Here is a 13011-nt window from a genome sequence, read left to right as displayed (position 1 = left end):
AGGCTTTTAATTAAAGAAAGAAAGGTAAAAATCATCTCTGTAAAATCAGGATGGAAAATAACTTTACAGGGTAATCAGATTCAAAGAGCCCAGAGGAACCCCCTCTAGCCTTAGGTTCAAAGTTACAGCAAACAGAGGTAAATCCTCTAGCAAAAGGAACATTTACAAGTTGAGAAAACAAAGATTAAAACTAATACGCCTTGCCTGGCTGTTACTTACAAGTTTGAAATATGAGAGACTTGTTCAGAAAGATTTGGAGAGCATGGATTGATGTCTGGTCCCTCTTAGTCCCAAGAGCGAACAACCCCCAAAACAAAGAGCACAAACAAAAGCCTTCCCCCCACCAAGATTTGAAAGTATCTTGTCCCCTTATTGGTCCTTTGGGTCAGGTGTCAGCCAGGTTACCTGAGCTTCTTAACCCTTTACAGGTAAAAGGATTTTGGTGTCTCTGGCCAGGAGGGATTTTATAGTATTGTACACAGGAGGGCTGTTACCCTTCCCTTTATAGTTATGAGACTCACCTTGCAGTAACCGAGGTTCTTCGAGATGTGTGTCCCTGTGGGTGCTCCACTACCCACCCTCCTCCCCTCTACTTTGGAGTACTAATCAGACAACTCTACAGTAGAGAAGAAACTGAGGGGTGTGTGGAATGCGCAGCTCAGGCAGACCCTAACGACGCCGTGAGACAGCAGCTGAGCGTGTGTCCCGACCATGGACTGCTACCAAAGATCTCCGATCAACGGCGCCGGGATGCACCGTCACCTGGAGTGGAGCTCCCACAGGGACACACATCTTGAAGAACCTCAGTTACTGCAAGGTGAGTAACTTTCTCTTCCCTTTTGAACAAGTTATGTGATGATTGTCCAGGGTGAGGTTTTTAACATTTTTTTTTCTGAAGTAATTGGTATTGGCCACTCTTGGAAGTAGGACACAACTAGACTGAATCCATCAGTGGTCTGATGTAGCAGTTCCTGTTTTTTGAAACCCACTACTCTGTGTACCTCACTGTGGGCATGCTCTTCGTCAGGAAACATGCAGTAATGAAATGAAGAAATTTACCTATTGCTTCTGCAGCAAACAAATATTACAGCCTCACAGCACTTTGTATCATTTTTTACCATTACCGAAAACTAGGCAAATAACCCAAAGGAAGCAACTCTGCTACATTGGCAGGAAACCTAGTGTGGTTCCTACTATGCTGTCTGTTCATGAGCTCCAGGACTCAATAGCAGCAAATAAAAATGTGATGTTTTTAATCAATGTCAAGGCATATCTAAGCCAAAACTCAGATGTTACTAATATGGTTGCATAAAGCATTTTGCAAAGCACAGTTTATTCTGCTATAGAGCTGAATCCACAAAAAAGGGTCAGAGCCTGTCTTCGTAACAGTTGTTTGTGATACAGGGAAGAGATTATTAGGTGAGCAGCATGGTTTTATTTTTTGGAATGATTTAGCAGTAATGGCACAGTAAATTATCTGAACCATGGTGTAATCTCTTTGTTTTTCATTAACCTAGAATCAACAGAACTCCACTTATTAAAGGATATTGAAGATACCTTGGTGAAAACAATTGCACTTTGCCAGAGGAATTCACATAGTTTAAACCAGCAGCAGCGAGAGGTAAGAGGATAAAAGGCACTGTTACTAGGGCTTGTAGTACTATGCAAATATGGAAGGAAGAGTTCCATTTTCAGTATCCATTAAGTTAGTCTTTTGTTCAATTGGACCTGCACACCTATGATTTGGTAGATTCCTATAATTATACAGATTTGCTTCACATCTATGCACCTACGTTTGCATGTGCCTGATTTGTCCATGCTCAATGCCCAGTGCAAACCTGCAAGTCAGGATTTGGGCATGCTTTATGGGACCTATATGCACAAATCTCAACTTACATGTAGGTGGAAGCATGGTTCTGCCAAGCTGGGCCATTGTGTGTACGGCGAGTTAGCCAGAAACTGGAATTCAAAAGGCCTTTGGCTTACCTCCTACAAGGAAGCGGGGCTGTTGCTCTGGTGGTTCTGTGATCAGAGAGTGGTGTTCATGAGATCTTCAGAGCCATATCCCTGGAGTCTGATGATTTTCCATGTATGTAGGAGAGTGTCTGTGGTGAAACGGGATGTAATATTCTGATAACACACCCTTTGAGAAAGTAGAAAAGGCTAGGTCCTGACAAATAGTCATCTTTGCTGTAGAGCATACTTCAGGGTAACTATTGGAGTAATGGTAAGGCCTGATATGTAGAGGGAGGTGAAGTACCTAAGAAGCCCCCCTTATAACACAGGAATTAAAAGAGGTCTGTGCTTTAAAAGCCTTGCTGTGATAATCAACAAATAATGTTTAAGTGATGATTTGGCTTCTAAACCGGGAATCTAGAATGTATGTGTCACTACAGCACTTCCTACCTTTCTCCAGCCCAATATCTCCCACAGTTCTGGATATGTGGGCTGCTCTCCTCTCTCTGCAGTTCACAGCGGTGGATCAGTGTTTTGGCGCCACATAGTCTGACCACTGCCAGACAGTGGAGGCTTTTTTCTCCTGCCCTTCCTCTTCCTATTAACTTTTTTGCCCAGTTCTTCTTCGAGTGATTGCTCCTGTGTATTCCACAGTAGGTGTGCGTGCTCGCCACGTGCACCGGTGCCGGAAGTTTTTCCCTTAGCAGCATCCGTAGTGGGGGAGCACTGCTGCGACCCCTGGAGTGGCGCCGACATATCACGCCATAAAGGGGGCTGTGTGCTCCCCCCACCCTCAGTTCCTTCTTGCCGCCAGTGAAGGTAGTCGGAACTTGTGCTCCAGCTTTGCTGCAGCATTTCTAGCCTTAGTGGTATCCAGCTTTCCCTGAAGTTACTTCTTGAACTTTTCTCTGTTAGTGCTGGGCTTGGGGCATGCCACGTGGCCCAGGCTTCAAGTCAGTGGAGGCTTTTTTCTCCTGCCCTTCCTCTTCCTATTTTAACTTTTCTGCCTGCACAGGGAGCTGTGTTCTCCCTCCTCAGCATTCCTCCTCCTCTCTGGGTTGGTTAACCCTTCGGGGTTTTAACCCTTCCTGAGCCTTCCGCTATGAGTCTGACAAGCAGGTGGAGTCCACAACCTACCAGAGCTACTGTGACTCCAACGGGGGAAACATGGACTGAGAACTCCAGTGTAGAGCAGGGAGAGGCTCCAAAAGGGTGGAGGACCCTGACCACTCAACTCAGGGGGAAAGTCCTTGAGACCCCTGCAGAACAGGCTTGCGTGGCCACAAGTCGTCCCCCTCCAAGTCTTAAGTGGGTCCCGTGCACCCTGGGAAAAGAGGCAGGGCTTCTCATCAGCCCCCTTTCCTCCCAAGCCAACCAGGAGGGCTCTGACAATGAGTTTCCCCCCTTCCCCTTGAATGGGACCCAATGGAGAGCATTCTGAGAGAGACTTGTCGAGACGACTCCAGATCCGAAGCAAGGCTAGTCATAAGAGAGTTCACCAAAGCGGCAACAGAGCATCAAGGCTCCTAAAGTGCACAGAACAAGTTAAAAACTCAAAAAGGCTAAAAGGGGAAAGAAAAAGTATCAAAAAATACAAGAGATACAAGTCCTCAGACCCCTCTTCCTCTTCCTCCACTGAGGAAGGTGAGCTGTCTGGCTCTGAAACCTGAGATGAAGCCTCAGTAAATGTTTTTCCCTCCTCAGGCAGCAATACCCCTTTGCTCCTTCTCTGAGGAAGCGATTAGGGGTGAATGGAACAAGCCTAAAAAGGGCAAATATATTGAGTGACCTCAGGCTCTATAATATTCAAGAACCAAAGGGCTCTATTGCTCAGAAACTGCTGCCACAGGGAGGAGGTGTTGCCTTATATATTAAAAATATATACACTTGGACTGAGGTTGAGCTAGAAATAAGAGACAGACTTGTTGAAAGTCTCTGGGTAAGGATACAAGGGGTAAAAAACAAGGGTGATGTCATGGTAGGGGTCTACTACAGACCACCAAACCAGGAAGAAGAGGCGAATGAGGCTTTTTTTAAAACAACTAACAAAATCATCCAAAGCATAGGACTTAGTGGTGATGGGGGACTTCAACTACCCAGACATCTGTTGGGAAAATAACACAGCAGGGCTCAGATTATCCAACAAGTTCTTGGAATGTATTGGAGACAATTTTTTATTTCAGAAGGTGGAGAAAGCTACTGGGGGGAGGCTGCTCTAGATTTGATTTTGACAAATAGGGAGGAACTGGTTGAGAATTTGAAAGTGGAAGGCAACTTGGGTGAAAGTGATCATGAAATGGTAGAGTTCATGATTCTAAGGAATTGGTAGGAGGGAGAAGAGCACAATAAAGACAAAGGATTTCAAGAAGGCATACTTTAGCAAACTCAGGGAGTTGGTAGGTAAAATCCCATGGGAAGCAAGTCTAAGGGGAAAAACAAGTGAAGACAGTTGCCAGTTTTTCAAAGAGACATTATGAAGGGCACAAGAGTAAACTCTCCCACTGTGTAGGAAAGATAGAAAGTATGGCAAGAGACCACCCTGGCTTAACCAGGAGATCTTCAATGATCTAAAACTCAAAAAAGAGTCCTACAAAAAGTGGAAACTCGGTCAAATTACAGAGGATGAGTATAAACAAATAACACAAGTATGTAGGGATAAAATTAGAAAAGCCAAGGCACAAAACGAGATCAAACTAGCTAGGGACATAAAAGGAAACAAACAAAAAAACATTCTACAAATACATTAGAAGCAAGAGGAAGACCAAGGACAGAGTAGGCTCTGTGAGAGGGGGAAAGACAATAACAAAATGTGGAAATGGCAGAGGTGCTTAATGACTTCTTTGTTTCGGTTTTCACTAAGAAGGTGGGTGGCGATTGGACGTCTAACATAGTGAATGCCAGTGAAAATGAGGTAGGATTAGAGTCTAAAATAGGGAAAGAACAAGTCAAAAATTACTTAGATAAGTTAGATGTCTTCAAATCTCCAGGGCCTGATGAAATGCATCCTAGAATACTCAAGGAGCTGACTGAGGAGATATCCGAGCCATTAGCAATTATCTTTGAAAAGTCATAGAAGACGGGAAACATTCCAGAAGACTGGAAAAGGGCAAATACAGTGCCCATCTATAAAAAGGGAAATAAGGACAACCCGGGGAATTACAGACCAGTCAGCTTAACTTCTGCACCCGGAAAGATAATGGAGCAAATAATTAAGCAATCAATTTGCAAACATCTAGAAGAAAATAAGGTGATAAATAACAGTCAGCCTGGATTTGTCAAGAACAAATCATGTCAAACCAACCTGATAGCTTTCTTTGACAGGGTAACAAGCCTTGTGGATGGGGGGCAGCTGTAGATGTGGTATATCTTGACTTTAGTAAGGCTTTTGATACTGTCTCGCATGACCTTCTCATGAACAAACTAGGGAAATACAACCCAGATGGAGCTACTATAAGGTGGGTGCATAACTGGTTGGAAAATCGTTCCCAGAGAGTAATCATCAGTGTTTCACACTCATTATGCCCTTCCAGAATGAGTGGGGTCCCTCAAGGATCGGTTCTGGGTCCGGTTCTGTTCAATATCTTCATCAATGATTTAGATAATGGCATAATAGAGAGTAGCCTTAGAAAGTTTGTGGACGATAGCAAGCTGGGAGGGGTTGTGAGTGCTTTGGAGGATAGGATTAAAATTCAAAATAATCTGAACAACTGGAGAAGTGGTCTGAAGTAAATAGGATGAAATTCAATAAGGACAAATGCAAAGTACTCCACTTAGGAAGGAACAATCAATTGCACACATACAAAATGGGAAATGACTGTCTAGGAAGGAGTACTGCAGAAAGGGATCTGGAGGTCATAGTGGATCACAAGCTAAATATGAGTCAACAGTGTAACACTGTTGCAAAAAAAAAAAGCAAACATCATTCTGGGATGTATTAACAGGAGTATTGTAAGCAAGACACTTAGAGTAATTCTTCCATTCCGCTCTGCACTGATTAGGCCTCAATTGGAGTATTGTGCCCAGTTGTGGGCGCCACATTTCAGGAAAGATGTGGACAAATAGGAGAAAGTCCAGAGAAGAGCAACAAAAATGATTAAAGGTCTAGAAAACATGACCTATGAGGGAAGATTGAAAAAATTGGGTTTGTTTAGTCTGGAGAAGAGAAGACTGAGAGGGGACGTAACGGTTTTCAAGTACATAAAAGGTTGTTATAATGAGGAGGGAGAAAAATTGTTGTTCTTAACCTCTGAGGATAGGACAAGAAGCAATGGGCTTAAATTGCAGCAAGGGAGGTTTAGGTTGGACATTAGGAAAAACTTCCTAACTGTCAGAGTGGTTAAGCACTGGAATAAATTGCCTAGGGAGGTTGTGGAATCTCCATCATTGGAGATTTTTAAGAGCTGGTTGGACAAACACCTGTCAGAGATGGTCTAGATAATACTTAGTCCTGCCTTGAGTGCCAGGACTAGATGATCTCTCGAGGTCCCTTCCAGTTCTATGTTTCTATCCCTTACCAGGGATATGGCTATTCCCTTGGGGGCAGCAGGAGAGTTCTGTCCTAAGGAACCCACAGATAGAAGGATGGAAACCACTCCCCCAAAAAGCTTTGAAGCCTCCTCTGCCACCCTCCAAGTGTCCCTGGCAGCCACCTGCTTTGCAGGAGCATCTCTCTCCCATCTGGAAGATCTCAAAGCCATTGAGTACAGAGTTCACCCTGACTTTGGCTCTGTTTTAAGAAAGTCTCCCTAAATGATGCCTCAATGGATACAATGATTTTCTCAGCCTGAGCCATAGCTTCCAGCTAAGTGGCCAGGTGCCATCTATGACTCTGACCCTGAAGGTGGATACTCACTCTAAGCAGGTCCTATGCACGGCCAAGTTTACAGGCATCTTCATTTTTGGAGAAAAGCTGCAAAGGTGGTGGCTAACAATGCAGCAAAATCCAAACAGTCTCTCCATTCTCCTCTAAGTGCCCTCAGGAGAGAATACAGTTCGGCCTTCAGACAGAGTCGCTTCTGTCTCTCTCCATCCTCACAGATGTCCCCCCAACAAAGGGACAACAGATTCTGGGATAGGAGCCTCTGATGGTTTGTAGACCTCTGCGATACATAGTCTAATCCACCTAGTGATGGGGGGCTTGGAATCTGAGTTCCTGGCATCTCAGGTGAAAGGACACTAATAAGAAGCCCAATCTTCTTGTGAATTCTGTATGCTTGAAATAGTTTCTTGATGCTTTTTGACACAACTTATCAGTTGGATGTTGTGGTTTTGGACTGAATGAAGGAAGCGCACCACCTCTTCGGAAGTGTGGAAGGAGGGATTTACCTTAGGAAAAAAGGATTCTGGTGTCCCGAGCACCACCTTGTCTTTGTGAAACATGCAGTAAGGTTCCTGTATGAAAAAGTCTGTCAGCTCAGACACTTGCTTGGTGGCCATGATAGCTACTAAGAAACACATCTCAATAGATAAAAGGCCGATATTGAAGTTGGTGGCTTGAAGGGATGGCTTATCAGGGCCCTCAAAACTAGCGGTAGGTCCCATAAGGGCACCGCTGATCAAGCTGCATTGGACCACCTTGTTGGGGGAATCAGATATGCTGGAGAAACCATCATCGCCTCCACCAAGGGAGATAAATCCAGACAGAAGACCAAGAGCTTCCTGGAACCAGCCTGCCTTATCCAAACCAGGACACCACCCTCATGACCAGGGTACCCCAGGGCTTGGCAACCTCCACATCCCACCTTCAACCCTTCCCACTGGCTCTGTTGGGGCCCAGGGACCATATGCACAATACCCAAGGTCTGTGCAATCTAACAGGGAGTCATACTGTAACGATGCTGGTTCTGGCGGGACCCAACTGAGAGTGCCAATTCAGGACAAATTGCTTAAAACAGGGCAGTTACAGCCCAAGGCTGGGGTTTTTCCACCTCTAAGGCAAACCAAACCAGCCAGACAGTGAAGACTTCGGTCTCACCCCACTGGCTAACCACATGTCACACAAGCAATTCCCTTAGACACTCCAGTTTCCCAGTATCACCACCAGTGCCACTCGTTATGGGGACAAATGGTTATGAAAACTAATACCTCTATAAAAGAAGAAAGGTTCTCCTGATCCCATAGGACCAAGCCCCAGACCCAGGTCACTATACAAATCAGATCTTACCCACAAATTACACTGTTGCCAGTCCTTTAGAATCTAAAATCTAAAGGTTTATTCATAAAAGGAAAAAGATATAGATGAGAGCTAGAATTGGTTAAATGGAATCAATTACATACAGTAATGGCAAAGTTCTTGGTTCAGGCTTGTAGCAGTGATGAAATAAACTGCAGGTTCAAAATCAAGTCTCTGGAGTCCATCCCCAGCTGGGATGGGTCCTCAGTCCTTTGTTCAGAGCTTCAGTTTGTAGCAAAGTCCCTCCAGAGGTAAGAAGCAGGATTGAAGACAAGATGGAGGAGAGGCATCAGCCTTTGATAGTCCTTTCCAGGTGTAAGAACACCTCTTTGTCCTTACTGTGGAAAATTACAGCAAAATGGAGTCTGGAGTCACATGGGCCAGTCCCTGCATACTTTGCTGAGTTGCAAGGCGTATCTGCCGTCTCTCAATGGGTCAGTTGTATAGCTGATGGTCCTTAATGGGCCATCAAGCAGGCTAGGCAGAGCTAACACCAGCTTGTCTGGGATGTCTCCCAGAAGCATAGCATAAGTTTGAAATACAGACAGTTTAGAGCCAATATTCACAACTTCAACTACAAAATTGATACACACATATAGACAGCATAATTATAACCAGCAAACCCTAACCTTGTCTAAGACACCTCATTTGACCCCCTTTATACAAGATTTGGTGCCACTACAGGACTTTGGTTGCAACCATGTTCTATATGGTCCCAGATTATATCAATAACATCACACATACCACATCTCTTCTCTTCAAGAGAGCAACTACAGCTTCCTCCTGATCCTATAGAAGGGAAAGACTATGAGATGGTTCCACCAATACCAAGGATATCTTCATCTCCTGAAGAATCAGTCACTCCAATTTCTCATTCCCTTCTGAATGATCACAAATGGTTCCAGTAGTTGCTACAAAGGGTGGAGGTCAGTGCTTAATTTGTGCTTGGGCTTGCCAGGGATGAGCCCCTGCACCTCTAGTCTTGGCAGTTCATAGCGCCAGCACCTCTGGGCTTGCCGCATCAGTTATGAAAGTAAAAAAATTTGCTTGGGCCTGGCACCTAATTGCTTGAGCCCGGCACCTCTTTAATTACAAATTAAGCACTGATATTGGTAGAGCTCCAGAGCTCCTTAGAGAAGGTCCAGGACTCGCAATGTAAGCTGTTGAGCATCTTGCAACCCACAGGATCTAGCTGGAGAGCACTCCTAGAGAATGAAGCCATACTGGAACTGTCAAGAACTATATGGCACACACTGGCAACATGCACAACTACCTCCAAGAGGGCAGAGAAGCAATGCTTTGTCCTGGCTAAGGAAGTGGAGTTTCTATTTACTCACCCCTTGTTGTTCAGGCTGCCACAAAAGATCTAGACAGCAACACTCAGGAGCACCCCACCTATAAGCAGGCCAAATGCCTGGACCTTCTGGGGAGGAAGGTCTTTACGTCTGCTAGCCTCCAGTTTAGAATATCTAACTATCAAATTGGACAAGTACAATTTTCTGAATTATTTAGAGTTCCTGGATTTTAAGGACAAATTACCCTAGCAGGACAGCGCTCACTTTCAGGCCTTCGTTGATGCAGGCAAGCTGGTGGCCAGAACTTCATTGCAATCTGAAATTGATGCAGCTGATGCCGCATCAAGATCGATAGCAACTGCCATTGCGATGCACCAGGAATCATGGCTACACTCTTCGAGGTTTCCCAGAGAGGTCAAGAACACTGTAGAGCAGGGGTGGCCAACCTGTGGCTCCGGAGCCACATGCAGCTCTTCAGAAGTTAATATGCGGCTCCTTATATAGGCACTGACTCCGGAGCTGGAGCTACAGGCGCCAACTTTCCAGTGTGCTGGGGGGTGCTCACTGCTCAACCCCTGGCTCTGCCCCCACTCCACCCCTTCCCTTGAGCCTGCTATGCCTTCGCTCCTCCCCCTCCGCCCCCCCCTCCCCCCCAGCCTCCTGCACGCCACAAAATAGCTGATCGGGAGGTGCGGGGAGGGATGGGGAGGCACTGATCGGCAGGGCTGATGGGGGGCTGCTGACATATTACTGAGGCTCTTTGGCAATGTACGTTGGTAAATTCTGGCTCCTTCTCAGGCTCAGGTTGGCCACCCCTGCCATAGAGTACTTGCACTTCAAGATCAATCTTTTCAATTAAAAGACACATGAGTCTTTGCACTCATTAAAGGATTCCAGGGTTCCCCTCTGCTCCCTTGGTATATACACACTAGGCCTGAAGAGGAAGTACCATAAGTGACCATACAAACTGAGGCCTATGCCTCAACCATTTTACTATCAGCATAGGAACCACCTTATAAAAGACAGAGCAGAGGGTGCAAAAGCCACCATACCCAGCACCTTCCACATCGACCCAACTTCCCTCCCAGCCGAAAGATACTTTTGACAAGACATTCGGGAGTTGAAAACCACTGTTGAGGTCACCCCCACCCAATCCCGAGATCTCCTTTGGTGGCCAGCTAGCACTCTTTTTTCCCCATAACAACAGACAAATGGGGGCTGGATATCATCCATTCGGTCTATAACATTAAGTTTCTCTTCCCCTTCCCTGTCCCTTTCCAGGGACCACTCTCACAAAGAGATCCTCCTCCAGGAGGAAAAATCTCTCATTCAGTGCGGAGCAACAGAGTGGGTACCTCTTCAACATCAGGGAAAAGATTTCTATTGAAAATATTTCCTAGTTCCCAAAAAGTAAAGAGGATGAAGACCCATTTTCAACCCACAACAACTCAACTTTTTTATTTGCAAACTAAAATTCTGTATGGTTACGCTGGCATCAATAATACCATCCCTGGAAAAGGACACATGGTTCTTCAAGATGTGTCCCCCCCCCATTGGTGCTCTACTACCCACCGTCCTTGCCTTCTGCTTGAGAGCTCTCTGCTATAGGGCTTCATGATAGAGAAGGAGCTGAGGGCAGTTCGCCCATGCAATGCTATATAACAATGGCACAGTGTACAAGACTGAGTAACACCGTGCGTGGGCTGATACTGCTATGAGAAATCTCCGATCAAAGGCACAGGGGGTCCAGGCCCATCTAGAGTGGAGCACTCATGGGGGAGGGTGGACATCTCGAAGGACCATAGTTACTGCACAGGGTGAGTAACCATTTCTTCTTCAACATGTGTGGTCCTTATCTTTATTCTACTACCTGCCCTCCTTTCCCTCTGCTTTGGATTTTGGCCAAGATTCGCAGTAGAGAAGGAACTGAACAGGCAGGCAGTCTGCCCTGCCCCTTATGCCCTCCGTGTAGAGCACAAGGAGAATAGGGGCACAGGTGCAGACCAATGGACACTGCTTGCAAAAATTCTCCACTCTCAGGCTTATGGAGCATGTGCATCCCACAGTGGAGTACACTTCAGGACCACACATCTCAAAGAACACCAGTTAAAAGGTAAGTAACCTTTTGTGTCTAAACTCAAAAACTCAGGTTCTGCAGAGGCAGACTGGTTCAGTGGATAAAGCATTGGGCTGGGAATCAAGAGTCCTGTGATCTTTTCCCAACTGCCACTAACTCTGTGACTTTTGACTTTTAGCAAATCCCTTAATCTCCCTGAGCCTCTGTTTCCCCATCTATAATATTGGGATGATGCGTGTTTTCCATTGACATTTGTGGATGAAAAAATGCTGTATAAGAGCTTGACTGTTATCCCTCTTCCTTGCTAGACACACAGGCCTAGCTTTTTTTGTTCAAATATGAAAGTGAGTAAGGGGCTCCCAAAGAATTCTTGTATCCATAGTGGGGGCAGGAAGGAATTCTGCAGGGAGCTCATTGAAGACTGGTGCTTTTCTGGCAGTTCAGGAAAGTTCCAACAGAACTATATATTTTGTGACCTGGAGAAATTCCACTTAGAAAGCATGTAATTACATTCTGCCTACATACATTCCCCCAGTAGTGTTAATTTGACATAGTATTTTCTTTCTTTCTTGTCTTAGTGTTATTGTGGTGCTCTGGGTGCTAAACAGCTATCATGCGTCACCTTAGAGGAGACTGCACTTCAGTGCAGGGGTGAACTGGCCATTCTGTCTACAGTAGAGTCCATTTAAAAGTCAGCATTTGCCCACTGCTACTATTCAGTCACTACATATCTCTCCGAAGTCTGGAGAAAGACTGGTAACTGCTGGCAAATGCTGCTTTTAGTAGTGACCACTGTGTGCATTAGTCATCCTGCCAAATAACTGAAACTTCCACTTGTTTGTTCTAATGGCCATTTCTTGGGCATTGCACAAAATTACTAAAGCTTCCAGGCATATTGTGTCAAATGAATAAGAATGAGGATTAGTTATTTAATTAAATGCCTAAAGTTGTACTCTATAATAAACATACAAGAAAAGATACATGTTGTGTATTATTGTACACTGCCATGTGTTAGAGAACATCTGTCATGCAGTAACTGCAGATGCAATGCTTCTGTTGCTATATGCCTAACATTTGGAGCAAGTGAGAGTTGAGTAATACTGGCTCTTACACTCTTACTCAGTGGTTCTCAGACTTTTGTATTGGTGATCCCTTTCACATAGCAAGCCTCTGAGTGCGACACTCCCCCCCCCCCCCAATATATAAAAAGGTGTTTTTAATTTATAACACCATTATAAATGCTGGAAGCAAAGCAGGGTTTGGGGTGGAGGCTGACAGTTCACGACCCCCCCATGTAAGAACCTCGTGACTCCCTGAGGGGTCCTGACCCCCAGTTTGAGAACCCCTGCTCTTCTTACTGGTTCACTTCTTGGCTTTTCACTTCCTTGGTAGTTACATTTAATGACCCTCCTGGGTCACCAGAGGCAGAGTTGGTTTATGATATACAGACAGGGTTTTCTGGATTTACGCAACTTTTTATCCAACAATTTCTGGGAGTGTGTATGGAACTG

At 45.2% G+C, this 13011-nt stretch overlaps 1 protein-coding gene across 1 annotated transcript in view; it reads left to right on the top strand.

The window, feature by feature from the left end:
* The window catches only part of VPS8 (VPS8 subunit of CORVET complex), a 196342-nt gene that overhangs the window by 102670 nt on the left and 80661 nt on the right, over positions 1-13011 (top strand). The window contains exon 19 of the mRNA XM_065410354.1: positions 1518-1621. Coding sequence (XP_065266426.1) covers positions 1518-1621 — 104 coding nt within the window. The remainder of the gene's footprint in view (positions 1-1517; positions 1622-13011) is intronic.

This window comes from Emys orbicularis, chromosome 9, assembly GCF_028017835.1.
Source record: "Emys orbicularis isolate rEmyOrb1 chromosome 9, rEmyOrb1.hap1, whole genome shotgun sequence".
Lineage (NCBI taxonomy): Eukaryota > Metazoa > Chordata > Testudines > Emydidae > Emys > Emys orbicularis.
This window is presented reverse-complemented; position numbering and strand designations above follow the sequence as displayed.